At 34.5% G+C, this 14,359-nt stretch overlaps 1 protein-coding gene across 1 annotated transcript in view; it reads left to right on the forward strand.

Annotated features, from left to right (window-relative positions):
* The window catches only part of ABCB5 (ATP binding cassette subfamily B member 5), a 138,311-nt gene that overhangs the window by 37,446 nt on the left and 86,506 nt on the right, over positions 1-14,359 (forward strand). The window contains 8 exon segments of the mRNA XM_060156150.1: positions 1,435-1,626; positions 1,721-1,892; positions 4,517-4,638; positions 4,719-4,896; positions 6,233-6,346; positions 6,658-6,768; positions 8,865-8,990; positions 10,281-10,482. Coding sequence (XP_060012133.1) covers positions 1,435-1,626; positions 1,721-1,892; positions 4,517-4,638; positions 4,719-4,896; positions 6,233-6,346; positions 6,658-6,768; positions 8,865-8,990; positions 10,281-10,482 — 1,217 coding nt within the window.

Raw genomic sequence — 14,359 nt, forward strand, 5'->3', positions numbered from 1 at the left:
TGGCTCACAGGCCCAGCCACTCCGCGGCATGTGGGATCTTCCCGGACCAGGGCACGAACCCGTGTCCCCTGCATCGGCAGGCAGACTCTCAACCACTGCGCCACCAGGGAAGCCCTCATTGTGGTTTTGATTTACATTTCCCTGATGATTAGTGATGTTGAACATCTTTTCATGTGTCTCTTGGCCATCTGTATGCATTCTCTGGAAAAATGTCTACTGAGATCCTCTGCCTATTTTTTAGTTGGGTTGTTTGTTTTTTTGTTGTTGATTTTTATGAATTCTTTATATATTTTGGATGTTAACCCTTTATTGGATATATGACTTGCAGATATCTTCCTCCGTTCAATAGGTCATCTTTTCATTTTGTTGATAATTTCCTTTGTTGTGCAAAACTTTTTAGTTTGGTGTAGTCCCATTTGTTTATTTGAAAGGTTGCCTGATTCTAAGAATTTATCCATTTCTTCTAGGTTGTCCAATTTGTTGGCAAATAGGTGTTCATTATATTCTCTTATAATCCTTTGTATTTCTGTGGTATCTTGTGATTTCTCCTCTTTTGTTTCTGATTTTGTTTATCTGAGCCTTCTCTTTTTTCTTAGTGAGTCTAGCTAAAAGTCTGTCCATTTCGTTTATCTTTTCAAAGAACCAGCTCTTAGTTTTTCATTGATCTTTTCCATTGTCTTTTTAGTCTTTATTTCATTTATTTCTGCTCTGATTTTTATTATTTCCTTCCTTCTACAGACTTTGGGCTTCATTTGTTTTCTTTTTCTAGTTCCTTTAGGTGTTAAGCTAGATTGTTTATTTGAGATTTTTCTTGTTTATAGGCCTACTTCCCCTTAGTACCCCTTAGTATCTCATTTGCTGCATTCCATAGATTTTGGTATGAAATGACTACATTTCTTATCTGGTTTCCTACTGGTAGCTATTTAGAATGTTTTCAATTTTATATATTATAATTAATGCTATAATGAACAGTCATTTAGATTAATCTTTGTACATATTTCCTTAGGGTAAATTCCTTAAGTTGAATTTTGGATTTTAAGTATATGTATTTAAAGAGTTTTATAAAATGCTTTTGACTACTATCATTTCTTTACCCTCCTTTTCCACATACAGCTATCATAATTACATCAATGTAACATTTTCAAATGAAAGTATTAAAAATATGGACAGAAGCTATAAGTAGCGAATATGTTTTGAAATGCTAATCTTTGCTAATAGTATAAGAGAGACATACTCTAAACATCTTACAAGGGTAACCTAGATTCCTACATCAGCATACTTCAGTCTTTCTCATGGTGGTTTATTTTTAGTTATCTTATAGGCTTTAGCCCAAATACTCTTAATCAAATATTATGACAGATTTCATTTTTTTGGTAACAAGGGAAAAAAGTTGTGCTTCAGTCTCACTAAAATTTCCAATAATCTTTTTTTCAGGTTGATCCTGTATTATGTTGGAATAGGAGTTACTGCCTTGGTTTTTGGCTACATACAGATTTCCTTTGGGGTTATGACTGCAGCTCGACAGACCAAGAGAATTCAAAAACAGTTTTTTCATTCAATTTTGTCTCAGGATACCAGCTGGTTTGACAGTTGTGGCATCGGTGAACTTAATACTCGCATGACTGAGTAAGAGGATGGATATGCATTTTATCAACTTTGTTCTCATATATGATGTATAAATGACTTATACATATAAACTGCATTTATTTTCTTGTTTCAGTGACATCAACAAAATCAATGATGGTATTGGAGACAAGATTGCTCTGTTGTTTCAAAACATGTCTACTTTTTCGGCTGGCCTGGCGATTGGTTTGGTGAAGGGCTGGAAACTCACCCTGGTGACTCTGTCCACATCACCTCTTATAATTGCTTCAGCAGCCATGTTTTCTAGGGTAGGCAAGATGACTAATGTAGTGTTAACTGGAAGCAGGAATGTGAACTAGATATTTTACTGAGTTTGTATAAAAAAGAAGGCATTTCTATTTTTTTTTCCTGTGTCCCAAAGTAGGAAGGAATATTAACTACCTTTCTATCTTCAAGTTATTTGGCTACAGTGAGGTTTGGTTTTAATACCTTACTAACATTTTAAAACATTCCACTTCATTTAGAACCTAATGCAGTTTCAAATAATAGCATGGATAAAGCTTTATGCTGTTATACATTGAATGCTGGGAAAGCCTTGTGTTGTCTAAATTCCCAGATAAATGTGTTTCAATTCATTTCACTAGAACAGAATGAGACAATCCTAAAACAGTAAACACCTGAGCTATTATGTGACTATTTTATGTCAGCCATTTCAAGTTTATATTTTTATAAAGCTCTGAATTAACATTTAAAATGTCTGCTAATGTATATTTTTATGTAGTATGTAAATCTGTTTCAATTTTTTAAAACAAACTTTGTATTTACATTTAAATTATATTTTTAGCACTGCTATACTGTATTAATCTTAATCTCTTTACAAGATGTTAATCTATTTACAGCCTGGTTTTGAAACCAATGCTCTTTGTGCAAGGCAAAATATATATATCTCTGCCAATATAGTTCTACCAATGTGTATACCCATTTCCTAGATTGGAGGCACAGTGTATTCTTAAGAGATGGAGTTTTGTTTTGTTTTGGGGTTTTTTTGGAGTTAAAAAATTTTCAAAACCAGTTGTTCTTTATGGAAGTCAAAGCCATAAAATTCGCTGAGTTTATTTGCTAGCAACATACAAATTCAACCAAATAAGAATTTTCAGCAACAAAAATATTCTGTGTTTGAATAATTCCTTCACAATAGACTTGGGTGTATAGACAGCAGATCTTTATTTAGTGTGACTTCTAGTGTTGACCTTGTAACCCTTGTCAAAATCTTCATCCCCAGCTTATTTGAAATGAGGACCCCTCAGTAGGAAGATTACCCACAATATGTTACTAAAATCAGAGCCTTAACTGCCCAAGAAGTGAAGTGGACAATGAAATTTAAAAGGACAGCAGTGGGGAAACTAAAGTCTGCTATTGTTAACTAATTGCAAGTAGGAAGCAAGTAAAGTCAAAATTATCTAAATGACTAAAGAAGCCAGGCTGGATGGTTTCTAGCATCCTTCAGTTCAATTTAATTGGGCAAACACATATTGAATACTGGCTATGTACAAGGTTTTGTGCTATGTGCAGCTTCCCCTCCAGTGATAGCTGTCTTTATTAAGTGAAATCAGTAAATAATGAGTATTACTCAGTTTATACTACCTTCTGCTTTAACAAACATCTGTGCATGTCTTACATAAAATTAGTTCCAATTATGTGGAATGTATTTTGAAAATGCATAGATTTGTTATATGAGCAAGCTGTAGTTACAGACTCACAACTCTGAAGACAATTTCCTTTCTTCCTTTCATTGAATTCTTATGCTAATTACTAAATTAAATCCTTTACCAATTAAAGGAATAGTAAGTGGGGTGTATAATAAAGAAAAAGGCACATTCTGTATTAAAATTTTTGATAAATCTGGTAAACCTGACTAATATCACCAAGAATGATAGTCTCCTCTCTCTCTCTCTCTCTCTCTCTCTCTCTCTCTAAAATCTCACATTTTACTATGTGGCGATACAGTGTTTACTAGGCAGGCTGCATTATGTAGTATTAGTTTCAGGAGTCATATTCCTCTTCGTGCCACAACTCTGTGACTCATACTCTCTGGAAGTCTTGATTTTTACATAATAACAAATCAAATCAAGTCACATCAGGCACACTGATTTCCAGGGTGCACATAAGAAGAACTGTGGCCCTAATATCCTTCTCCAAATCAAATTTTTCTAAATTGTATTAATATAGATACTCATTTTCCAAGCTTTTAAAAGCACAGAGAAAAAACAGTGAAGCTCTATTAGAAGGAAAAATAGAGATTTAGACTCTAGGTTACGTTAAGCTAAGCTTGTTCACTGTGGTGAGGCTTTAAAAAGTCAATACCCGTGACCATTGGTTTCCTCATTTGCAAACTGATGGTGTTAGAATAAGTGATAAGTACCTTTTCAATAGTAAAATTTTGTTATTCTAGATTCTACCTGAATTGAATTCTCTGCACCTTGTTACTACCCCAGGTTATTCTTTTTTTTTTTTTCTGATAATCAATCACACTTTAATTTTTTACTGGGGTATAATTTACAATGTTGTGTTAGTTTCAGGTGTAAAGCAACATGAATCTGTTATACATATATCCACTCTTTTTTAGCTTCTTTTCCCATATAGGCCATTACAGAGTATTGAGTAGTATTCCCTGTGCTCTACAGCAGGTCCTCATTAGTTATCTATTTTATATATAGTAGTGTGTATGTGTCATTCCCAATCTTCCAATTTATCCCTCCCTTCCCCTTCCCCCTTGGTAACCATAAGTTTATTTTTTATCTGTAACTCTACTTCTGTTTTGTAGATAAGTTCATTTGTTGCCTTTTTTTAGATTCCACATATATGTGATATCATATGATATTTGTCCATCCCAGGTTATTCTTTGGTTAACTGTGGTCTTTGTTTATTACAGATAGTTATCTCATTGTCCAGTAAGGAATTAAATGCTTATTCCAAAGCTGGGGCTGTAGCAGAAGTCTTGTTATCAATCTGAACAGTCATAGCCTTTGGGGCCCAGGAAAAAGAAATTCAAAGGTCTGTTCCTTTAATTATGATAATATCTGCTTGGTTTTATTTTCCCCCAAGGCTATTATATTGTGTTTTGTCTTTTTAAGGTATACTCAGAATCTAAAAGATGCAAAGAATGTTGGCATGAAAAAAGCTATAGCTTCGAAACTCTCTCTTGGTGCTGTGTACTTCTTTATGAATGGAACCTACGGACTTGCTTTTTGGTATGGAACCTCCTTGATTCTTAGTGGAGAACCTGATTATACCATCGGAACTCTCCTTGCTGTAAGTCTTATTTGAGAACAAAGGTAACTGGCCTGGATAATATTTTCTTACCTAGAATTTATAAAAAATTTCTCTCTGAATGACTGAATGTTTGAAGATGAGTGTTTTTAATAAACAAATATTTGTTTCCTTCAAATGATTTGTATACACCTTTAAATTATAGTTATACATTGGCAGGATTTACTCATCCTGCATGCTTAGTGTCTTCTAAAAGCATGATGTTTTTAAAAGAATCATAATTGAATTCTCCACTGGGAGATAGAGTTGTCTTAATCCAGAAGTCAAAAAGACCAGCCTGTAGTGAGACTGCTTCCTTTCCATCTTGCTGAAATAAGAGAGCGCTCTACATTCACCTTGCTAAATGTTTTCTTCTGGAAATATTCTGTAGATTGGAATTTCCTGCTCTTCCTCTGTCCTTTCAGCATACAGTAATGTTAAAAACAGACTATACACAGCTCTGTCCAACATCAATTTAGAGTTTTTTAAACTCTTAATGGTTATACGTTAAATTGTAATTTTTTCAGTTATGCTCCCAAGTTTCAATAATAAACAGATTGGCTCAGGATTAAGAACCATTTGTCTTGCTGAACTAAATTGATCTGGTCTGTATACTTTAGTTCTCATTTGGCCTTCCCATTGTATGTAGATTTCTTTTCTGTCAACTAAAGTCATCTTTTGAACTTGAGACTTTCATTTTTAAGTCTTTAAGCTTATTCATTTATTTCTGATAAATGAAACTTGAGCATGAGGAATTTTTAGCACATTTTTCCTCCTCAATTTATGTGTGACTATAGGTGTATGACTTGCTAAGCTTTAGCTTCCTCATCTATAAGACAGGGAAAATAGCACTTAGCCTGTGGGGTTCTTTGCTTATTTGACTTTTGGCAGAGATGTGTCTGTCTGAAAATGAACAGGTGTCCACTAATATATGAATTCAGAAAAGTTTGGGAAAAAATAGTACAGCATCTCTAAGACAATGAAATCTATAATATCCTTTTCTTTAAAGTTAAGGAGTTAACCAGTATGCAGGGAAGTACAGCTCACCTCCTTACCCACCCAGGTTCATGTATGTTCAGCACTCCTCAGTAAGCAGATTTTTCTGCTCAGCTTCCCAACAGGTAATAACGACAAGATTAGGGGACAATTAGAAGTCGTTCAACATTAGGAAAAGGCCAGCTGCACTTGGATTAACTAATATTTCCTTTATATTTGGCAGCATCTTCCATTCTTTCCTACCTAATTTCTCTGATATACCTGAGTCTCAACCAAGTATACACTTCATTCTGTTGTCCCTCTTATATAACTGTGACGGATAAATATTATTTTTTTCCTGTAGGTTTTTATTAGTGTAATCCATAGTAGTTATTGCATTGGAGCAGCAGCCCCTAGCTTTGAAACCTTCACTATAGCCAGAGGAGCCGCCTTTAATATTTTCCACATTATTGTTAAGGTAAGACTCCTAACTGCCTTGAAAGATAACTATCATTACTGCAAGAAGGAAACCAAAAAACAGGCACTTTCATTACACTTAAAAAGATGGGCAAAATCCATGTTGCCCAGTTGGCTATGGAAAGACAGATTATTTTAACTCTTCAACAAGGAGATTGTGTTTTATTGAAACCTTCATATCTAACTCAATGCACTTCTAAAGCAGAAAGGAGAACACTGTAAAAGAAAACCCATCTTTAAACTACTTTTAGAATATAGAACATGTCAGCCTAGTTTCTCTAAGATTTATAATGTCCTCTTTGTTTTTCCAAGAAAACTGCTATAGATAAGTTTTCAACAACAGGCTATAAATTGGAATGCATAGTAGGAAATGTGGAATTTAAAAATGTTTCTTTCAGTTATCCATCAAGACCATCTATCAAAGTAAGTAAAATTTAATTATGGAAATGTACAGTTTTCTAATTACCTTCCACTGGCTAGGATCTCCTCATATGAGATTGTTTAGGATCACTTTGACCAAGATTTGGCTACTTTGTTTAGAGACTTGAGGGGAGAGAGAGAGAGAGACAGAGAGAGACAGAGACAGAGATAGAGAGGGAGAGAGGAAGAGAGAGAGGAAGGAAAGAGGGAAGGATAGATTCGTAATGGACAAATAACTCTAGGAGAGCTAGTTACATTTTGCAGCCTCCTCTCTATATTGAACTGACTAAAGCATTTTTGACTTCCTGGAATTCCTTCACTCTGGATTTGGGAGCACAGCAAAAGTGTCTTGGATTGATGTTGCCACCTACTGGTGGTCCCTGGATGTTTTCCCACTCAGCATAGATAACTTATTTGAACTTTCTAAAGTTTCTAACCTGGGGGAATTGTGCATATATTGTGTCTTTCCATTATCCCTTTCCTAGGACTTTTACTACACCAGCATTTTTGCCTCAGTTTCTTTCTCTCTCACTTTTACACAGGCACAGACACACTCAGCATAAAGTGCATCCTTCTCCCTCTATCATTCAGCCTTTGACAAATTCTTGTAAAAATGTGTCTGTCTCTTCTATTGTCTTCATCCTTTCATCTTATTAGTGTATTTATCTAAAAAGGTAGTTACTGTTAAAGATTGCAAAGAGTACTTCCTAATAAAACACCTGCTTTATAGAAAAAGGATGACATGATTTTAAGTGAAATTGGTAAAATTACTGATGCCATCAACCTTCAATGTCTTTTAAAGTGTCCAAATATCTCCTGCATAATTTGCATCAAAAAACTATATACCTACTCCTACTTCCTTATTTTTCTGTAAGTCTTTGATTGAAATTCTTTTTTTCAAAGCTCTTTATTTTTAAAAATTTTTGTTACTTAATTACCATTATTGGAATAGTGTTGTCTTCTATCATTTTTCTTAACATAAATAGAGCATTTTAATTCCATTTTGCAACTACATTTGGGTTGGCTTCCTGAAGACTTAAGCACCGACTCTGTCGTTACATTGTATGGGTTTTAAACAAGTATTTTTTAAATGAACATTTGAAACATATGCTTTTTTGTTAAATTGAAAAATAAATAATTACCCCCCCCCCGAAAGTCCACCCACTTTAAATAAACAAAACACAGATTCTTCCAAAGAAAGAACAGATGCGAATTCTAGAGTAAAAGTGCAGGTGGGAGAGGAGGTACTCTCACTGGGGGTCCCTGATTTGTCACCTCCTTTAGAGAATTTTTCTTTGCTTGGCCCTTTGAAGGTTTTACATTTGGTTTGTTTACAGAGTCTCTTTCTTTACAAATGAGGAGATCAAAGTGAAAGAATCCAAGGGGATATTCCCATGTTTTGGGAAAATGTAAGCAAAGATAGGTGAGAGTTTCTCAACAGGATTACTGTTGTCATTTTGGGAAGGTAATTTTTGTGAGGTTTCTCTCATATTGCAGGTCCCTGGGACACTAAATGCTGGTAACAACCCTCAGTTATTGAGAAAATTGTAGAAGTACTCCCCCTAAGTTGAGATGTCCCTGTGAGATCCACCGCTAGAAAAAGAGGCTTTCTAGTGGTGAAATCCTATTCGTGGGAGTCGCTAAGAAGTCTGCCAATTGTTTTAGTTTGGAGTCTGTTTTGCAACAATGTTACATATATTCTAAGAAAGAACTTCCTTAAATAGCTCACAGGGATATCTGGCAAGATTTCATTCAATTGTTGCAAGTTAGAAGATACAACTTTCACTAACTTAGTAGTCATGAAATTCACATAAATTATTTTGGTTGAAAATATGAAAAAACGATTCCTGTGGCTAGTTAATAATCTTTAAGTACTCAATTTAGATCTCCTCTTTATATAGAGAGATGATTAGTGTTTTTCTCCAAAATTTTGTAGGTTATTATACACATACATGAAAAAAACGTAATAAGATCTAAATTTGTTTTTAAGTGCCAGAGAATTTTTTCCTGTTTATAATTATACATTACATTTCTGAAGATAGGTAAATCATATTCTTATCCTAGTTTTATGGAATTTTTTCCCCATACTTTCCAAATAGATTCTGAAATGTCTGAATCTCAGAATTAAGTCTGGAGAGACAGTAGCCTTGGTTGACCTCAACGGCAATGGGAAGAATACAGCAGTCCAACTTTTGCAGAGGTTATGTGATCCTGATGACAACTTTGTAAGTGCACCTAGCAAGATCACACACAGTCCACACGACAAGATTTGGAAATTCCACCTATTACAGAGAGCTTACACCTGTGTCAACTTTTAATTTTTAACAGTGGAACTGGGAGAGAAACCATATTGTTTTCTTTACTGCATATTCATCCATTCAACAAATATTTATTGAGCACCTACAAAGTGCCAGACATTCTTCTAGGTGCTGGGAATACATTGGTGAACAAAGCATAAAAACCTCTCTTCCCTCATCAAGTTTACATTCTAATAAGTAGAGACAGACAATAAATAAAATAAGTAAATTATATAATATGTTAGAAGATAATAAATGCTATAGAGAAAAATAAAATAGTAATTTGTAGTATGCAGAACTTATCAAGAATTTCAGTTTCTCAAAACATCCCAAAAGAATAATATCTGTAGAAAATATACTGTCTCATTTTTTTCTGTCATCCATATGTTGCACTTAACTTTCTCACCCTTGTAAACAGCATAGAGTACAAGACTATGATAGTCACAGAAGCATAATTCTTAATGCTTCTATTCAGTTTTTCAACTGTAATTTTTAAAAGAAAATCTACTCTTCTAAAACTTAAATTTGATTTCTTAAGTCTTCATTTGGAGTTTACTAGACTCATGTATCCATGCTAATATTGAATAAATAAATTACTGGATTAGCATTCCTTACATAAAGCAGTTGCATAGAATATCCATGCCCAGACAGAATACCAGTTGGTGTGAAATACCAGAGTTATAATTATCAAACCTTGGCTTCTGTCATTGGAGTATGTTGGGATAATAGGTAATGGTACTATCTATGGAGAAGACAATGTTCATTTAATATTACTTATAGCAGTGAATAGAATGCACTTTTACCTTTTGCAGAGGAGTGGGCTGTTGAAGGGAAGAAAGGATGTTTCCTGGAAAAAAAGTGCAAAGGTCACATCAGTCTTAAAATAACAAAACTGCAGTTTTTTACATGTGTTTACATGATAATATTTGTGGCTCCTAGAGTATATATCCTCATAATACCTAATTTGTGGATCGTAGAGTAAAGATATTCAGGTAGTTTGGCCAAATTTTAAGTCATTTTTTTTAGGTTTTATTAATTCCCAACTACCAGAAAAAGTCTATTGGCATTATACATGCTATAAATATTTTATCAAAATATAGTCAGTCATTGTTTCCTGAAATAACCTGCTTCTCAGCTTATGTTCTGCAGTAGTAAAAAGGACTCTAACCCAATGCAGTGAAAGGCATCACAACGTGATTCATTCCTTTGGATTCACAGATCACGGTGGATGGTAACGACATCAGAACTTTAAATGTGCAGCATTATCGAGAACATTTTGGAGTGGTCAGCCAAGAGCCTGTTTTTTTGGGGACAACCATTAATAACAATATTAGATATGGGCGAGATGGCGTGACTGATGAAGACATTGAGAAAGCAGCAAAGGAAGCAAATGCTTATGATTTTTTAATGCAGTTCCCCATGGTAAGTACACTATGTAGCCTATATCCTTAGCTTAAGTGTAAGGCACTGAAATATTCCAAAATAAGTTAAATAACAATAACATCTACAGAGTAGGGGGAGTGTGATTAATTTTTGCATTGTCCTAGGTGACACATCTGAAAATGAGAGAGCATGGTAACAACCAAAAGAAGAAATACATCCTTGAAAGGTCCAATTTTTAATCTGTTTAGTTCTTACTGGTTCTCACGGCAAATGGAAAAGAAAAAAATAAGGGATATGTTAAAATATAACAAAGAAATATGAAACAAAATCATCAGTGCAAGCTGAGGGAGATCATGTATCTGCAAAAATGTTGGTTTGCAACGCCATCTTGTGGCTAAGTGTGGGAATGTCACACACAGTGCTCAGATCGGTTCTGTGATAAGGCAAAGGAAAAATACCATTGACTTTAGAAGTACATGGAGCTAATATTGGACAAGACATGTGAAATGATAGTTGGAAAGAGATACAGTAAACTATAATTTTGGGTATTAGGACATATAGGATCCTAATGGCTATTTAAAATTGATAGAGAGCTCTAAAAATATTTCTATTTCTCAAAGTATTTGTTCATCGGCATCCTCTGAAATTGTTGTGGGGAGAACCTCGTGAAATATGAAAGGATGAGATTTGAAATTAAAAACACAAATAAAATTCCAACATCCCAGAAGGCAACCATAACAAAAAAAGTTTGTTTTAATGGATATATTTTACAAACTACACTCCATAGGTCATAATAATTTTGTTCTCTTTTGTTTATTTCATAAAAACTTATGTTTGCCATTCATTACCACCTATCCCCATTATTTAGGGTCATAATTAGGACAGAAAACATTAAAGGCTTGAGGTCATTCTTTGCCGTGTGGTTTGGGAAAACAAAGACTTCCTTTCTTTGACCTTTTGACATTTTCAGTGACTTCCTTTCCTCAAAACACCAATGATCTTCAGTTTCCCACCTGGAATTAGAAAATTTTCTGGTGCCTCTTAAGTCATTCCCTATAAGTTATGACTTGCTTTTACTAAAAGTCCAATATTTACACAAAGATGTCACTTGCTATAAATCTAATAGTAAATCCTAAAGATATAATCCAAAGAACAAATTAAAGATGCTGGGTTATTATGATAGAAACTAAATTCCACAGCCATGGTTAACCAGGGAAATAAGAATGAGCATAATAATAAATAAAAGTTACAGAAGTGGTTAATTCGTATAGGTGAAAATTTAGGGAAAACTATACTCAGAAATAAATACCATTACTCCTTCTATGATATACACATATTTTTGAATTAATATATTAGGATTAACTGATACTTGCTAGCCTTTTCCCATAAACACCCATAAAACTGGCCAAAATATATGAGACATAGGACAATTGTTTCCAAGCACTGGATAAGAGATATCACAAAACTGTGATTCCTGAGAGAAAGGAAACTCATTAAGAAAGTCCATGAATTTTCAGCATGCTTCCTGGGAACAAATTTCTGACCATATTTCTGTAAAATGGAAACCAGAGAGAACATGGCAGTCCCACTGAGCTAAAAGGCAGAGGTAGAATTTCAGGGCAGCTTAAACAACTGGAGAGGCAAAATGAGAGAGCTGTGGACATGAGGTAGGGGGCAGAAGTCCATGTAGACATCCCTTGGGAATCCTTCTCTGAGGATAAGATTACCCGTGGCTTACCACAGAGCAGCTGCTACAAAGCCGAGAGTAGAGCCGAGATAGAAGTCAAGCAGTATAGTGGAGATGTTGAAAACACAACCCAGCCAGAGTGGAGAGGTCACATTAACACCATTTTTAATACCTCAGGCATATAGCTGAGACACCAAAAAAAGTCACACCTTAGGAGTAAAGACCACACCTTAGAGTAAGGCTGACTCTAGACCTGCTCTAACAAATCCTAAAACCAAGCCATGACAAGATCCCTAAAGGAGATAGAACTTGGATGTTGGGTCCTGCCAAGTTTTGAGACTTTCTATAGATTAACCCCAACAAAGCATAAAACCAAGATTACATAGTTCAAGATGATCAGTCAATATTTGAATTGCCTATGAGGATAAAAATCAACATTTTCTTAAGAAAACAGAATTCAGAGTCTCTTCAACATTCATGCACAGAATTCAGTACATCTTCTACAATACCTAGATGTGCAAAGAAACAGGAAACTATGATCCATAGGCAAAAAAAAAAACAACAACTAAATGTTGATGCACTTAAGAAAAACTTCAAAAGGCAAGAAGAAAAACTGGTACATCTGAAAGGAGAAAGAGACAAATCCACATTTTTAGCTGAAGGCTTTAGTACTTGATAGAACAAGCAGGCAAAAAATCACTAAGGATATAGATGACCTGAACAATATTATCAACCAACTAGATCTAACTGATATTTATAGAACACTCCACCCAATAACAGCAGAAAACATTTCTCTCAAGTGCACATGGACTGTTCACTGAGCTAAACAATATTCTTTTTTTGTTTTTAACATCTTTATTGGAGTATAATTGCTTTACAATGGTGTGTTAGTTTCTGCTTTATAACAAACTGAATCAAGTGTACATATACATATATCCCCATATCTCCTCCCTCTTGAGTCTCCTTCCCACCCGTCTAGGTGGACACAAAGCACGGAGCTGATCTCCCTGTGCTATGTGGCTGCTTCCCATTAGCTATCAATTTTACCATTGGAAGAAAAAACTTATAATTTCAAAGGAAACATGTAAAGTATGTTCTTGGGCCATAACAGAATTAAAATGTAGAAATCGATAACAGAAATATATCTGGAAAATCCACAAATATTTGAAAATTAAAGAACCTACTTCTACATAACCTATGGCAGAAAGAGGAAGTTTCAATGAAAATAAAAAACTATTTTGAAGTAAATGAAAATGCAAGATATCAGTATTTGTGGAATACAGTTGATCCTTGAACAACATGAGTTTGAACTGTATGTGTTCACTTATACGTGGATTCCTTTTTCAATAAATACATACTGTAGTACTACACGACCCACAGCTGGTTGAATTCAAGGATGTGGACACAGAGGACTGACTGTAAAGTTATACTTGGTTTTTAACTGCACGGGGGTTGGTGCCCCTAACACCTACATTGTTCAAGCGTCAACGTACAGTTAAAGCACTGCTTTAAGAGAAACTTACAGCATTATGTGCTTACTTTAGAAAAGAAAAAGATCTAAAATCTGTAAACTAAGTTTCCACCTTGAGAAACTAGAGTAAGAAGAGCAAATCAAACCCAAAGCAAGTACAAGAGAAATAATAAAGACTAGAGCAGAAATCAGTGAAATCAAAACCAGAAAAACATTAGAAACAGTCATTGAAACCAAAAGCTGTTTCCTTAAAAGAGCAATAAAATCAGTAAAACTGTAGGAAGCCTGATGAAGAAACAAAAAAGAGAAGAGAAATTACCAATATCAGGGATCAAAGAAGGTACATCACTATTAATCCCAAAGACATTAAAAGGTTAATACAGGAATACTAATGAACAAAAATATGCCTATAAATTTGCTAACTTAGATGAAGTTCTTTTCCTTGAAAGACACAAACTACCAAGACTCACTCAAAGAGAAGTAGATAGATAACTTTAGTAAGACCTATAACTATGAAAAAAATAAACTAGATCTCTAAATAGTAGCAACAACTACCAATAAAATTAAAAATGGCATTCACAATAGCAACAAAAAATATAAAGTAGAATAATGAAAGATCTGTAAATCTTCTATGTAAAAAAGGTAGAACATTGCTGAGAGAAATTAAATACCTAAATAGAGAGGAGCTTCAAGATGCCAGAAGAGTAAGACGCGGAGAGCACCTTCCTCTCCACAAATACATCAGAAATACATCTA

Source organism: Lagenorhynchus albirostris, chromosome 8 (assembly GCF_949774975.1).
Source record: "Lagenorhynchus albirostris chromosome 8, mLagAlb1.1, whole genome shotgun sequence".
Classification (NCBI taxonomy): Eukaryota; Metazoa; Chordata; class Mammalia; order Artiodactyla; family Delphinidae; genus Lagenorhynchus; species Lagenorhynchus albirostris.